The sequence below is a fragment of the Neopelma chrysocephalum genome, unplaced genomic scaffold (genome assembly GCF_003984885.1).
Source record: "Neopelma chrysocephalum unplaced genomic scaffold, ASM398488v2 Primary Assembly neopelma1_75, whole genome shotgun sequence".
In the NCBI taxonomy this organism is placed as follows: Eukaryota; Metazoa; Chordata; class Aves; order Passeriformes; family Pipridae; genus Neopelma; species Neopelma chrysocephalum.
In genome coordinates this window covers 5808537-5823800 of record NW_020897736.1, presented here as the reverse complement: position 1 = coordinate 5823800, position 15264 = coordinate 5808537, and the positions used below count along the sequence as shown (strand labels likewise).

The following is a 15264-nucleotide window of genomic DNA, read 5'->3' as shown; positions in this document are numbered from 1 at the left end:
ACAGTTAGAAAAACAGAAAAAAACCCAAGCTACTCAAAATGCAATTTAAATTCTCCAATTAAAAAAACAACAAAAAAACCTCCAAAACAAAAAAGGCTTTAAAAGGAAACTATTAAACATTCAAAGTATCCTTCCCCCCAAAAAATTAGCTGAGTTAATAAAGACACATCAGTGCTATAACTCTGACCTAAGACAGGACATATTTTCTTCTCTCCAGTGATACGTTGATATTGATTTGAAAACAAGGTCGTGAATCACTTATTTCTTTTGCAATAAAGTTTGTCAAGTCAAATCCCCTGAAACAAACCACATGAAATGGTAAGGCAAACAGGGCAAAGGAAACACATCAGATGATCATCAAAACATGCTTCTAATTTCAGTTGATACTATTTCATTAGCTGTGCACCATGTTACATTATGTTGCCCACTAAGCAACACAAATTACTCAGCCTGCTCGTTAGAAGCACACACAGCAAAGAGCAGGAACTGCAAAGGGACTAAATCCACTATGGCAAATACAGAGTTAAAGAAAATGGTTTCAGTTTCCAGCACTGAAAGAGGCCAAACAACAGATTAACTATTATGTCTTTAGCTTAAAGAAACAACTTGAACATATTTCATTTTTTCAACAATTTAACTATAAAACATTAATTGGGCAGGAAATTAATATAGATACAATGATGTCAGGTAAATGCAACAGCCCACAGAGATAAAATATCATTCAACAATAAAATCCACTCAATTATATACCTCTTCCTCAACAGTGCTGGATTACTAAAAACTAGCTAAAAAGGCATGGCTATTTTACTGGCGTTATAAGATGGCAGTTAGAGATAAAAATTGTAAGTATTCCAAAAGTGAAGACAAAGGTCTGAGTTTTCTTTGTTCCATTCACTGTTTTCAGCCCATTTCAGTAACATCCTGGGGGAAGACTGCCCTCCTGCGTTCACCCGCCATAGCACGGGAGGAGACAGGCCACGCAGCTGGAATCACTTCAAGCTGGCTATTTTATTTATTTTATCTTTTTTTTTTTTTTTAAATAATCACATTAGTGATTCAGAGAGTGAAATTAGCCCACCAAATGTTTGCGCAGGAATACAAGGCTGGTGAGCAGCAGGCCTGCCCCTGGTGCTCTCACAGAAGGTGGTAATGCTCGCTGGTTGGCACCAGGCCTGGAAAGCCATTCTGGGCCTTTAAAATGGCATCGCTGCTCACAGCTGCTCTTTGTTCTTAACAGAGGCTGCTTATTAAAAGCTCCTAAATTGCTCGGTGAAGTCCTGAAGGAATAAAATGCTTGTCAGACACCTTGTAATGAGGTTAGCTATACTCCTTCACACCAGCTCCTCATGCTACCGCAGCTCTGTGGCAATCTGTCTTCAGAGAGGTACCAAAGAGTCCAGAAGTATGAATCCATGATCACCCACATTTCCTGTGTCGTATTGCTCCCATGTCAAGAACCTATAAGTTGCATATAGGGTTGCATATGTACTTGTTTATAACAAGCTGTTATAAATAACTGAAAGAACACTTGAAAACAAGCATTTTAGAAATGGAAAAAGCAAGGTACACAGCAGTCTGTCGTGTAGGAAGTCAGTGAGTTGGCAACAGGAGTGACTTCTGGATTCCTGCTTTTAACAATGTAATTTGGTAAGTAAAAAAAAAAAACAAATGCTCTTAATTTGGTAGAACACTTGATACTCACATAGCTAACTGCATTTGAAAACATTTAGGAAATCACCTAGCCTCCTATGAGCATTACACTAAAGCACTACAAATCTAGTGGTAAGGAAAAAGCTTTGCTTTTAACAGTATTCCACAAAACACAAAAAAGCACTTAAATAGTCAAATAGGAAGCTGTTAGAAAAATCTAGGTTTGTACACTAGCAAACATAAGTCTATTGCTTTGGTACTTGTGAATAAAGAGCAGTATACAAACCAATAATTTTAAGATGCATGTCATTCTGAACTCATGGGTGTGCACATGCATGAGTGTGTGCACAACATGCCTTGAGATAAATTTTATTCCAATTAACAAAAATGTACCACCGAATGATCCTTCAGTTTCTTCAAAGGAAAAACATGACTCAACCAACTTAAAACAACATCCCACAACATTATTCACTTAAACAAGTACCTAAACATGCTTGTACTTATACAAGTACCTAAACCAGTATTTTCAAAAACACACGCCTTGGTTTTTACATCAGTATTTGCTTAAATTGCTTAGAAATAAGAAACAGTACCCGGTATGGGAATCCTAAACCTTTCATCTGTGCATATTATCACCAAAAAAACTACTACCTTTTCTTCCCCTTTTTAAAATATGATTTTACACTACCTTTAACAACTGTTTTCATTACTCAAGCCCCCCTTTATTGCATAGACCAAAAAAGGCATTTTGCCTTCGATTATAGGACAGTACCAAATAAAATAACGAAAAGGGACAGAGAAAAAAAAGGAAGATATTCTGTGCATCTGGAGAGCATGCACTTGTTCAGTCGTTACTTATGAGCCCAGATTACATTTTCCTCACATATTGTCTTATGATTTTTCCTTTGTTACTTTGGGGATCACCCACTCAGTTCTTTTTATAGTCATTAACCACAAAAATTTCACAATTGTTACGAAGTGATGCTTTTCCTGTAATTGTATTTTTTCTTTGACTGGTTCAAGTAAACAAACAAATGTATTTATATATATATATATGAAAGGAGAGAGATTCTTGCATGGGAATAAGCAAATCGACCATCCCCACTTTCTCTTGAATTCCCCATAACACAGACCTACTATCACTTCAAAACTGTCTCTGTGTGAGAGATAGTCTTAATTTAAACTAAAAAATCTGAACATAGAAACATAATGGAAATAATTTAAAACTTGAATGTAATAATGTCCTTGGTGGAACTTACAAAACTGTTTCAATTGAAGTTATTGTTTTCCCTTCAGTTAAAGAAGTAACATTTTTTCATTCATGGAAAGACATAATAAATGCTGCTTTCCCACAACTTTCATTAACAAAAAAAATTAAAAATATTAAATATTAAATATAAATGTTAGTGTTAATTTTTTTATTTGTGTAGCTACATTATCAGTCTCCACTGCTTGTAAAATAATGCTTAACACTGCTTGGCAAACAGAAGAACTTACACACGGCACCCAAATTAAATAAATTAACATGTTGTGACTGGACCATTTATTGTTTTCCTTTATAAGAGAAACAAAGCATTAGTAAGAGGAGCTATGATAATTAAACTGGTGACCAATGGATTTTATGCTACAGCCAGGGTTCACACCTGTCAAATACATCTTGGAGAAGATGCTTGCATGGCAGCTCCAGTGCCACAGACACTCCCTGTAGCACAAGCAGAGTGCTCCAGCAAGAACCCAACCTTCTCTAATACACAATAAACTAAAGAAGCTAAACATGTCTGGATAGCCAGATGATTGTCTATACAAAGCTCCTTTCTCTGTTATATTTTTGCCATAGGAAAGAAGGACAAGCCTTTAATGAGAGCAGGGCAGTTTCAGTAGCTCGCTATTTGCATAGACTTGATTATGCAAACACAGGTCTGTTAATTACAGTGTCACAAAGAACACACAACAATACATCAGTCAAGCAGTTTCTGGAATTTAATATTTAAGTACCTTTTCTCTCCTTAAAGTCACAGAAGGACAATATTGTCAAAACAGCACACAGACTCGTGTCCAAGGTCTAGGATAAAGGACCTTCTTTCCAATGAGTATTCAGGCAGTTTTCAAAAGGGGAGCACAAACTATGCCCCAGATGTCTTGGTATCAAAAATCAATTGATTTCGAGATAGGGACTTAGATGGCATACCTAATTGTCACATTAAATGTCTGCAAGTACAGAGTACTTCTATATTTGGAATGGGAGCATGATTTTGGTATACCTAGTCAGAATTTACTGTTTCTGTTAAGGCAATAAGGTCTTGGCCCAAGTGAAGGCAGTACAGAAGCTGATATGGCCCTTAGGACAGAGTGACACAAAGGCAGCCAGCACAGCAACCAGGACAAGCAAGAGGACCATTTGCAAGACCAGGCTCTCACTCCCAGAGCTCTCAGAGCTCAAGGCCACAGGGAGGTTCAAATTCAGCAGCTGCACACCTTGGAAAGGTCTGTGACATGACAAAGGAAACATAAGCTGTGCCTGAAACAGTGCATCGAGACACATGATTTAGTTTTGGATCAGCACTTCAACATTTTTCCAAATTAAACCTCAAGATTTATCCATGGCCCGTTCCAGTGACTATCATGTTTTCATTCAGCAGTTTCAACTCAATACAAGTGGCATTTGGAATCTGAGGGCACATACCATTGTACGAGATTAGGTATCTGCTGCTTCACTAACTAGATTCGCCTCCTGCAAGGTCTCTGCTCACTCAAAGGAGTACAAAACGACCATTACAGTGCCAGTTAATAAGTATAATATCCTCTCTGCTGGCACAGGACTTCAAACATAAGTGCAGGGGGAAAAAAAAGGTGAAAAATGCAGACAGCACTTCGTTCACATAGTCCTTCTTAGTTCTCAGAAAAATCAATAGTCCTTCTAAATTACAAATTCTACAAACCAAGCAAACCAGGTGGCTTTTGTCTGACACAAGAATTTTACTCTTTTCAAAGAATATTCTGACAAATAATTTTTAAAAGAAGTTTTATTACAAAGACTTAATTATCTTTGGTCCCCAAGAACTTTTCCATTCGCTTTAAATCATATTTCACCTCCTACTCAAGGCTTACAAAAAATGCACAGTAGTGCAAACAGCTATGTGGAAGGAGGTACTATTTTGTATTTGCCATACTACTTGAAAATGACACACTGCTTAAAGCTTCTTGACAAATACTTTTGACAAAACAGTTGTGCTGCAAACTTGCAATGCAAATTAACTAATGCAAAGCAATTTGTCTCTCCTTACTTCCAGGAACTCAGAATAATACCAGAAAATAACTTCCCAAAGCTTTCCAGAATGGCTACATGTTACATAGGAACACAGCAACACTTTTCAGCTGGGTATTTTTGAATTCTGTTTGTGTCACAGCTTTGCAGTTCAAACACAATTTGTTTCATTACCTTTTCCTCTTACAATATTTTGCAATCCCATATTTTTATCAATTAAAAGGAGAGTAGTGTTTTAAGGAAATATTAGTTGAAAAGAAGGAACAAGGAATGAAATCTTTCCATCTTCAGTAAAACAACCTCCGTATCAAGCCATGTCTTTGATCATTAAACCTTTGCACAAGCCAGTATAAGGGATAAAAAGGCTGCTCCCTCGGACCAAGCAGATTCCTCCTTGTAAGAAATAACCTAAAAATAATAGCATAAAAAACCCCCAAACCCTGAAGAAAAAAAAACCTGAAAGAAACCTTACACTACAAGTCTTAAGGCGGAAATAGGCAGTCATGACTAACTGTGTATTCCTTATGGCAATAATTTAATTATACAGAGTAAAACCACAGAGCTTTCAGCAAAGTTTCCTTAATTTTCTAGATAATCCACAAGCAATTTCCTTAACTGGCTGGAGAGAAATCACTGCTGAATGCTTTAAAGCTGGAAGATAAATGGCCTTTGAAACAGAAATCATTGTTACTAACTGGACTAATAAAAGTCTTGCATCACCATTGTTACATATTCCTTTCATATAAATGTATTGCATTTTCTCCTGAGTGTGGTAAATCATCATCAAATCAGTAAAGGTGTTTATTGAATTTATGTAAATTAACAATGTAGCTTTACAGGGAAATGGTAGAAACAAAGGAAAGGTATTTAGGAACCAAATAATTTTTAAAGTTTACACTTCCTAAATTCTAAACAGTAGTTTTGATATTAAAAAAGATAAATGAAGGACAAAACCAGCAAAGAATGCTATTCATAATCTACAGCAAAGCAGCTCAGAATCTGGCACAAAAGAACATAACTCAATGATTATGATGACATCACTAGAACCTTGTTCATGGAGAAAGTGAAAAATTTGCCACAGCCATTAAGGAAGAAATTTTTAGCATCATAGCTCAAGCAGATTGTAAGTTTCAAAGAAAACTTACAATCAGCCACATCATTCGAAAAGTCCCATTACAGAATTTCCACTATTAGGAAAACAGAAATAATCCTTGAGATTTAGAAAATATGAGAACTTACTACTGCCTTTGGCAATTCCTGGCAGCAACGCTTACCTGGCAACAATCCAATCTGAAGATAACACACTAATGTAATCCCTAATTTTCTCCTATTCAAAGTTCACAGAAATCCCCATTTAATTAAAGCGCCATCCTTTTTTTGCACACACGACATCCCTAAAAATATTCATAAGATATAGGTTTTCTTATTTATTAATCACATCTAACCAATTTCAGTGTATATTGGCTGATACAAGGATTCAAGCTCTAGGAAATTAAATACAAGTCACATCTTACCCAGAACATTTCCTGCTGGTACTTCTTCAAGGTCTTCAAGTTCTCTTCCCATAAGTAAGTAGAGATTCTCCAGTGTACAGCAAGTCATATGAGGTACTACTGGCAGATCACTGGTAGGAGAACACTGGGCTGACAGCTACACAGAGTAGAACCACCAGAGATCAGATATTTGTCACTTACTACTTACAAAAGCTTCTTCCACAAAATCTCCTTGCATTCCAAAGCTAAAAAAGCACATCCTAAAGAATTCTCATTTCAAAAGTTAAATACTAAAAATCAACATACGCTTCCAAAAATCCAGTTTGTGGTAAATGAGCAAATGTCACAAAGAAGATTAAAAAATAATGCTTTCTTTGGTGAATTTTAGGTGTGTGCTACCCCATCCCAGTTTTCATTATCTCTGATAAAACAAATGTTTTGAATTAAATTCAAAAGCAATGAACTTCTTTGATCACAATCTCAAAACATTTAACACTATTTTTTTCAATACTATTATGCATCTTCTGTTCCCTAAAAGCATTGCTTTATCCTTCACTTTTTTTTTTAAATCAAAATATACACATACTGGATTTACAATAAGCTAATACAACACTACTTAACAGTATTTTGGAAACGTTAAGGTTTATAATGAGCTTACACTCACAATCAGCTATTAGCATAATTACCTAAATTACTTCCATACTTTTTGGAACCTTTTACTTGATTTTTTTTTTTTTTGAGTGAGCAACATGTAAAAAGTTCAGTCATCAACGCTTCAGAAGATTCCCAAGGTGTTGTAACAGTTCACTGCCACCTCTTACCTTATGCAAGGACTCAGCAGGATCATATTTTGGTCCTAAAACAAAGATTTTTTGCCCTCTTTTCGCCACACCACTGAACACTCTGGCAAATGCAATGAAAGATTCCTTGTTTTCTGTTTCCTCTTTCACTGCCTTCGAGGTCATGCTGTCCCCTTGATCAATGAGCTGTTGCTCTTCACCTAACCAAAGTTAGAAAAAATATATTAAATATAATACCAGTTTCTGCTTCATCATCTGAAGAGAAAAAAATCAGCTACACATTATATTATCACATCTGGCAAATCATAGAATCGTTTAGGTTAAAACAGACCTTTAAGATCTTGAAATCCAACCCTTAACCCAGCTCTGCCCAGTCCACTACTAAACCATGCCCCTAGAGTGCCATACCTTTTAAATATCCCCATGAATGGTGTCTCAACCACTTCCCTGGGCATCCTGTTCAAATGCTTCACACCACTTTTGGTCAAGAAATTTTTCCTCTAAACCTTCCCTGGCACAATTTGAGGCCATTTCCTCTTGTCTTATCACTTGTTACTTGGGAAAAAAGACCAACCCCCACCACTGTAACTCATAATCCAGTCCTGTGGCTCATACACTGCTTTTGTACCAATTTATTACTAGGCTGTTCGTTTGAGGCTCAAAATTATTTAACTTCCAGCAGAGCATCTCCTTCAAGCATCATCTCTCTTCACTGACTCAAAAGTACCAAGACCAAGCACATTTTTAGGCTATAGGAACATGTATCCATGGCACTATTATACCATTTATGAACTATCAGTTTTCCTACAAATCCTTCCTCACTCTTTGTTCAGTTGCATGTAGTTAACTCTGGAGTGGCATGTGGATGATTCACAGTGTGGATGTACACAGCCCCTTGGCAACACTACTATTAAACACTCTCCAGGAAAAATAGGTATCAGGGCACCACACACCTTTTGTATCACCAGTGTTCCCAGCTACTTCAGATGAATTTTCACTTGGGGGCTCTTCTGACAGCTCCTTCCCTTGACTTGCAGCCAGTTTCTCCGCGTGCCTTCGTTTCGCAAGTTCACGCCGATGAGCGATTTCTTCTTGAGTTAATGGCCTACATTGTATTTTAAAACATCAGTATTTGGAAAAGTAATTTATTTTAAAACAAATAACAATAATGAGAATACTATATTTGGCAAAAGTAAAAACTCAGACAGAATGCCTCTTGCCCCCAGGACAGTATAGATTTTAAGTCAGCTAAAATTAGCAAAACTCTTCCTCTGCCATATTTAGAAAGACGCCACTATGTTATTTTGCTAAAATAAATCAAGTTGCCTTCACCATGTGAATTTTCACTTTTTCAGACAAAAATCCAAGACAATTTTCAAAACTGCTTTTTACACCATGTCCTGCTGTATGTTACCCTGAACTAGAATGACTGCTCACACTACAAATACAGCATACTAATCTCAGCTTATCTATATCAAGGTAGTTAGAAAAAAACCCAGACTTTTCTACCAAACAGATCAAATACTGCCATTTTTAATTACTTGCAGTATCTTTATTATTTTCAGGCAATCTTTACAGCAAGTGCTCAAATGCAGGGAGAAGTCTGCTTGCTAAACCTACCTTCTATAAAGTGAGTAACTTCATTAAGAACAAAACACTTAAACCAGACTACAACAAAAAATAATTTTAACATTCTGCATTTATCTAGTCACTGGTACACCCTGCTTTAAGGCAAAGAGCTTTAAAGTAAGATTTAGAGCAATAAATAATAAAAGATAAAGAATTATATTATCATTCTTACACAAGGCAATATAAAGCGACTTGTTATTAAATAAAAGCATTTTAAACAGCAAAGCGATATTCATTACACGTATTTGAAATCTAACAGTACTGCCTGAAATTGTCCCTTAATTTTTGTATTTGGCCCTAAATAAAAATCTGTGATATAAGGTTATCTTCCAATTTAATGAATTCCAGAGCAGGAAACTGATTTCAAATACCAGTCATCTTTGCTTTCCAGTTATTTCTCTGTTTTTACTAATTTCCCATGCAAAAGAGGTGAACCTGTGCTCCTGCTATTATCATTACAGATGCTCTTAAGAATAATCTACCCTGCTTACTCATTTCAGTATCAACTGTTTCTCAAGTAACATGCTGTTATGTGCCTACATTAAAAAGTAATCTTTAGCACTGTGGTTTAAAAGAGGGAAAAAATAATTAAGTTACGTAGATACCATTTCCTAATGGAACTAGAATGCTTTCAATGTTAGTTTGGGTTTTTTTGCATTGGGAGTAATTGACATATATATTGCTTTCAAGCACTAATAAATAATTCTTTCCAAAATAATAACCAATATACTTTTTTATATTATATGAATAGTGTTAATTAAATTCTAACTTGAGAGGAAACAGAAGTCTTTCTATCATAAAACATGCATTTCTACAACACAACTGGACAAACAAATCACCAAGTCTTAGATCTCGACTTCAACTCAAGAAGGTGACCATAATCCCCCAGCAAAACCCTACCTACATGATGTGTCCTGCATTTGCTCACACGATGGAGGTAAGAACAACAGTTCTTAGTGTTTAGATGGTTTAGGATTTTCCTATTAGTAGTTTTAGCTTGTTTAGTAGCCTTGGACAAGTCACTTCCCCTCTTTAATTTCCACCCTTACAAAAACAGGTCAAGATTTCCTGAATAGCAATGGTAGTAATGAATGATAAGAGGGAGAAAACCACAGGAAGCACTGCAGGTGTAATTTTTGTTAACAGAACAGTCATGTAAATATGATCTCCACCAAAAACATTGACTCACTTTGCCATATCAACTATTACACACTCCTTAATAGTGAAACAACCCATTTTTGACAGGTCAAAGTTTTTATGTGTAGTCAGTAGAAGTAGTTACAAGACACTTACTCTGCTCTTAAGTGGATTAATTAGGGGCAGGAAGCCTTGAACAGATTATGTGGCTGAGACCAACTCTCTGCCAGTAAGATTTTTTTTAATATTACAATCTGGATGCTTTCCTGCATGTAACACATTCTGCAAGAGACTTAATTTAAAAAATGAAACCCTTCATTTTATCAAAATTCCTCTTAGAACTTGGGGAAATCACTGAACAGTTATCATGCTTATCTTGAATCCAAACGTCCAATTCAAAAGAATAAGAAAATTATACATATGTTAGAAATCTCTCCAAAAATTGCCTAAGAGAGGCCGCCAGAATAAAATGTAAGGATTTGAAGCACAGACTTTTAGAACTTAACCTGGTTCTGAGTTCTGACATCACATGTCATAGAAAAGGAGAAAGCAAGACGAAATCACCACTTCTTAGCAACTTGGGGGTTTTTCTTTCTTTTTTTTTTAATTGTTTCTTAAGTAATCATTGTGACAGAATTAAGAATATGTAACTCTGAAATTTCAGATACTGTGATATTACTGTTTGGCCTGTTTACTTTATTGCAAAAGAGAGTGAGGCTTAACAATACAAAACGCAAAGCAGATGGTGGACATGAAAACTTTTTCATTATTTTTTTTCCTGAAGGCAGCTGTTCAAAGTTATTTAAGGGTTTGGAATGTCAGAAAAATTCCCAGAGGAGAGAGATTGATAGGGAAAGTACAGATGAGACAGCCAAGGGTGTCATAAATGCAGTCTATATATGATGGCATAGTATACACATGAGGACATACATATGCATTCCAACACATTTGACTGTCCAAAAATACTTTTCATTTGTGTAAATAATACTGAGAGTAAAAAAAAGAAGTTTGCTTTTTCACCTTTACAGGGTATTCTTAAAAATATCAGTATACTTAGGTATCAGATAGCCCTAACCACAGATATTAAAGGTACCTTAAAATTTAGAATGCACGGGTTTAGTTGCAGTAAAATAATCACAGTTAATTATATTCTCAATTTGATGAAAAAGCAGATTGAGTGTAGGTGGGACTTTAGCTAGTAGGTACAACCTAAACTTCCATCCTGGTTTCTGTCAGCATCAATTTCTATAAAATTAGTCACTCCCAGTAGTATCATTAGAAACTAAAAAAAGATAATGTTGTCAAATAAATCCTTATATAGAGTTGTAACACACTCAGGCAGAACACAGAACAAGATTAATGCACATAAGGCACTGGATCTGCAACAAAACCAGTTCTAAATTATACCCTGATTTATTCAATTTCTCCAGTTGACAAAACCAATCAGAGACAAAATCAATTTTCAACAAATGCTGCCCAAACCAAAAGAAAGACTGTCTCTTCTTTTTCTTTCCTTCCCCTTTTTCACTCCACAAGAAAGGATCTACAGCCTCCTAATACTGGCAGGAAAAAAAGGGACCATGGAGTCCCACAAAAAACAGCAAAAATTCAGGAGCAGAAAGAGAAAGAAGAGATTCCCTGCCTCCAGACACGGGAAGCTGGCACAAGTAATGGAGCTGACATAGATGGGTGACCACATATTACTAACTCATCTTAACCTCAAACACATGGTACAGAAAAGCTATGGAAATAATAATGTGGGAAAGAGTATAATATACATACTACCAACATTCAGTAGATTGTTGATCAAATCCATCAGTTTTCAGGTAATGTAAGCAAGCTACTGCCAGCTACTTCTATGATTCCCACATTCCCCCAGGATAAAGCCTTTAGTTCAAACTGAATGACAACTAAACTTCATGCAATCAATCCTCTGAACATGATAGCTCTTCTACTCCTTCACATTATCAAAGAGAGACTTCAATCCAAAACAGTTCAAAAATTCAGAGTGAGTCATCAAAACAAAACCCCCAAAGGTAAATTTGCCTCTGATTATAGAAGTGTTATGTTTTTTAACCTTCAGACCATTTTAAAAAGGAACCACCACAGTCAGAACACCGATTTCCAAAGGATTAATAGTACTGCCAATAAGTGTCTGTGATGCATCTCCCGTGCCATGGACAATGTTTCTGAAGTGCTGAGAATACTCTCTCTCCACACAGTTTTACCAGTTTAAATTCCATGAGCTCATGGACACGTGACTTGACTTCACAAGGTGTGAAGGGAGCAACTTCTGATAACATCTTTAAATCCAAGTAATTTAAAGACAATCCTCCAGATTACTCTTCATGGCTCTGCTCTTCAGAATTAAGTTCTAGCAAAATCATTGGCTGCTGTTCCACTCATCTGGCACTCAAAGAATTCTGTCAAGAGCATCCCCAAGGACAGCTCTGTCAAGTGCAGTTTATTTGCTCTGTTTCAGCACAGCCTATGTCCAGTGGTCTTGCTAATCCTTCTGAAGTTTGTTACTTTCTGTATTAAACTACCTAATGTCTATGGAACTATTTTCATTCACAAACTAATGTAGATCTACCAAGATCATTTACTATTATTTCTGTTGCAACTGAAAGTGCTATGCAATTCACAGTAGAAATAAATGTGCAAACAAAAGAGGAACAACTGAAAGTTATCCAAATCAGAATTTACATAAAATTTCATACAACAATCTTCCAGAGCTCCTGCAACAGGGAACACTCAATAACTCTTTTGTATTATATTACATAGCAGCTTTCATTCATTCTGAGATATGTAATGGAATAAGATATCAATACCAAGCTGTCATACACTGCCTTGAAAAACACTCTAGACTGATATATGGACCTTTCATTTATTTCACATGCTAAATGTGCAATAAAAAAAGAATAAACTTGAAGCAAAACTCTTCCACAATGTTACAAGCTTTTCTCTCTTAATCTTACCATTACACAAACTAAATTATGTCCAGAGATCCAAATTTCAACCATTACTACATATTTCTTCCTTGGATCAATTCCAAAGGTCTTAGTTGGATTCAGCTGTATACTGTTACATTGAAATCTTTTTCATGATAACCGTAATAGGGGGTTTAATTTTTGAAAAGCATATATTAGTCTATTAATTACATAATTGTGTGCCAAATTCAGATGTTAACCTGCAAATCTGACAGCCTATTCAGATGACTCATTTCTAATGCACAAACTACTATTTAGAACAAATTATTACTGAAAACAGAAGCTGATGGGTTCAGGTCACACTGAAGTCACTGCAAGTCATATTGCCTTTAAACATATAAGTTAATTTACTTGCAAGAAGACAGTAATTCCTTACAGAGCTGGGAGCTTTATAAATGTTCTCATTAGGATCAAGATAATGTAATGACATTTCAGCTGAAGGTTTGGTGAAAATTACAGGATTTTTTTTTTCCAATACAGTTTTTAGGAAACATCAGAAAGCAAAGAAAAGAAATACACTACAATCTTGGTTTAAGACATTCAATTAAGCTGTAGCATAAAACAGAGAAACAACATAATTTCATGCAGAATTGTATGGGAAAGTGTCTGTTTCCTGGTGACACCTAAGAAAAAAAAACAGACCTGATTTCAAGCTGACTGAGAAAGAACCTTTCATATTATCTGGAGGAAAATGGTACAGGTATTATAGGTTTTATATCCCCCACTGCAGTAATGAAATATAATTTTAGTACACTAGCTTATCTGTTCAATAGACTTTTCTTTATTACCACTGGAGAGCAGAAATGGAATTTCTTCAGTGTACTCTATTTACATTATTCAGCAGTATTGTAAGATGGACTTGAAGTAACATAAAAGGTTTGCCTCCTATTGCTGACATGGCATCACATCACTGTGACATTTATACACAAAGCTCTACAAAGTTAGTAGATGATTTCATCATAACATCTGACATTCAATTTATATTTTCTTAGCATTTTACATTAAATACACCTAGCAACACTCGAAAGCAATTGCAACTAACTACTAAATATTTCTCTTTTACACTGGGTTAGGTAAAGACAGAATTCTGAACCTCAGGAAGAGGACACTGGAACATTTAGACCCTGTACCTAAATGCCAAGTTCACCTTTTATTTATCCACCTACACTCAACCATTCTGTTAGACTGCAGTTCAACGTAAAACACTAATGGGAAGGAGAGAAAGAGACAGCATATGATGAATGAACACCTCATTCTACACACAGCAATACTTGAGAATAAGTTACACAAACAACCATGGCCTCCTAACACAAAGCCAGCAGCTCCAAGAGAAGCCAATATGGCCCTATTTCCTACTGGTTTGGGTTTTAGATATTTTAACATCTAAAGTGAAGGAGGAGTCCTCATTTGTTTACTCTGCTCAACTGTCAGTTTACATCTTTGATTTGGTTGCAATTAGGAAGTAATTTCAGAAGTTCAGAAACTGGAAGACAAAAGATATTCGCACAATTCTCGTTTCTTTAGAAAACCTGATAAAAACTCAGGACACACTGGTACCACACAAAAAGTCAATTTTCAGTTCTTTCCAAAGAAAGATAAATCTAAGCTGCCAACTTGACAACAAATTATTTTCCCATGTATTCTAGTGTAGTAACAGCTGACAAACTTTGCTATTTTACCAGTAAAAGCAAAATCATAGCAGTTTTAATGTAGAATCTATTAATTTTAAGGTCACCTTCTAGGAGATATTAGTTGCCAACAGCAGTCTCAAAGGAGGTTGTTTTAATTAAAAATCCATCCTTTGTTATCGTTTACTGTACACCCTGGACTTAGAAGAGCTTTTTCCTTTTCCCAGCTTATTACAAGCAGATGGCAGAAATAAGGCAAACTATAAAAAACTGCTGCAAAGTCAACTTGCATCTTCTAAGAAAGTTACAAAAACCTTAGAAAAGTACAAGTCTTGCAAAAAACCAAAAACTCTTAGATTTTTTACATGCTTTCACATGCTTAAATTAATCCCTCCCCTACCCCCAAGGCATGCAAATAACCATAGCAGATCAGTCCAGCAGTCAAACATCAAGATACACAAGAATAGTTATGTCTCCTCAAAATTAACATGTAAATAAAACATATAACATTTATTCATGTTCTTTAATAGGTAAACATGAAACCACTGGTAACAGATATAGTGGAGATGTTCTTTGTTCCTCTCTATGTTCAGACATTCTTATGGAGCACCCTCATGGAATGTCAGTTTAAATACTGGATCTCTCTTGCTCCACTCAACCATCACTCAAAGC

General features: G+C 35.7%; 1 protein-coding gene across 2 annotated transcripts in view; it reads right to left on the bottom strand.

Annotated features, from left to right (window-relative positions):
- The window catches only part of EFL1 (elongation factor like GTPase 1), a 69586-nt gene that overhangs the window by 41549 nt on the left and 12773 nt on the right, over positions 1-15264 (bottom strand). For both annotated transcript variants that reach the window (XM_027688815.1, XM_027688816.1), the window contains exons 13-15: positions 8162-8313; positions 7230-7408; positions 6430-6565 (exon numbers count right to left, since the gene is read on the bottom strand). In XM_027688815.1, coding sequence (XP_027544616.1) covers positions 6430-6565; positions 7230-7408; positions 8162-8313 — 467 coding nt within the window. The remainder of the gene's footprint in view (positions 1-6429; positions 6566-7229; positions 7409-8161; positions 8314-15264) is intronic.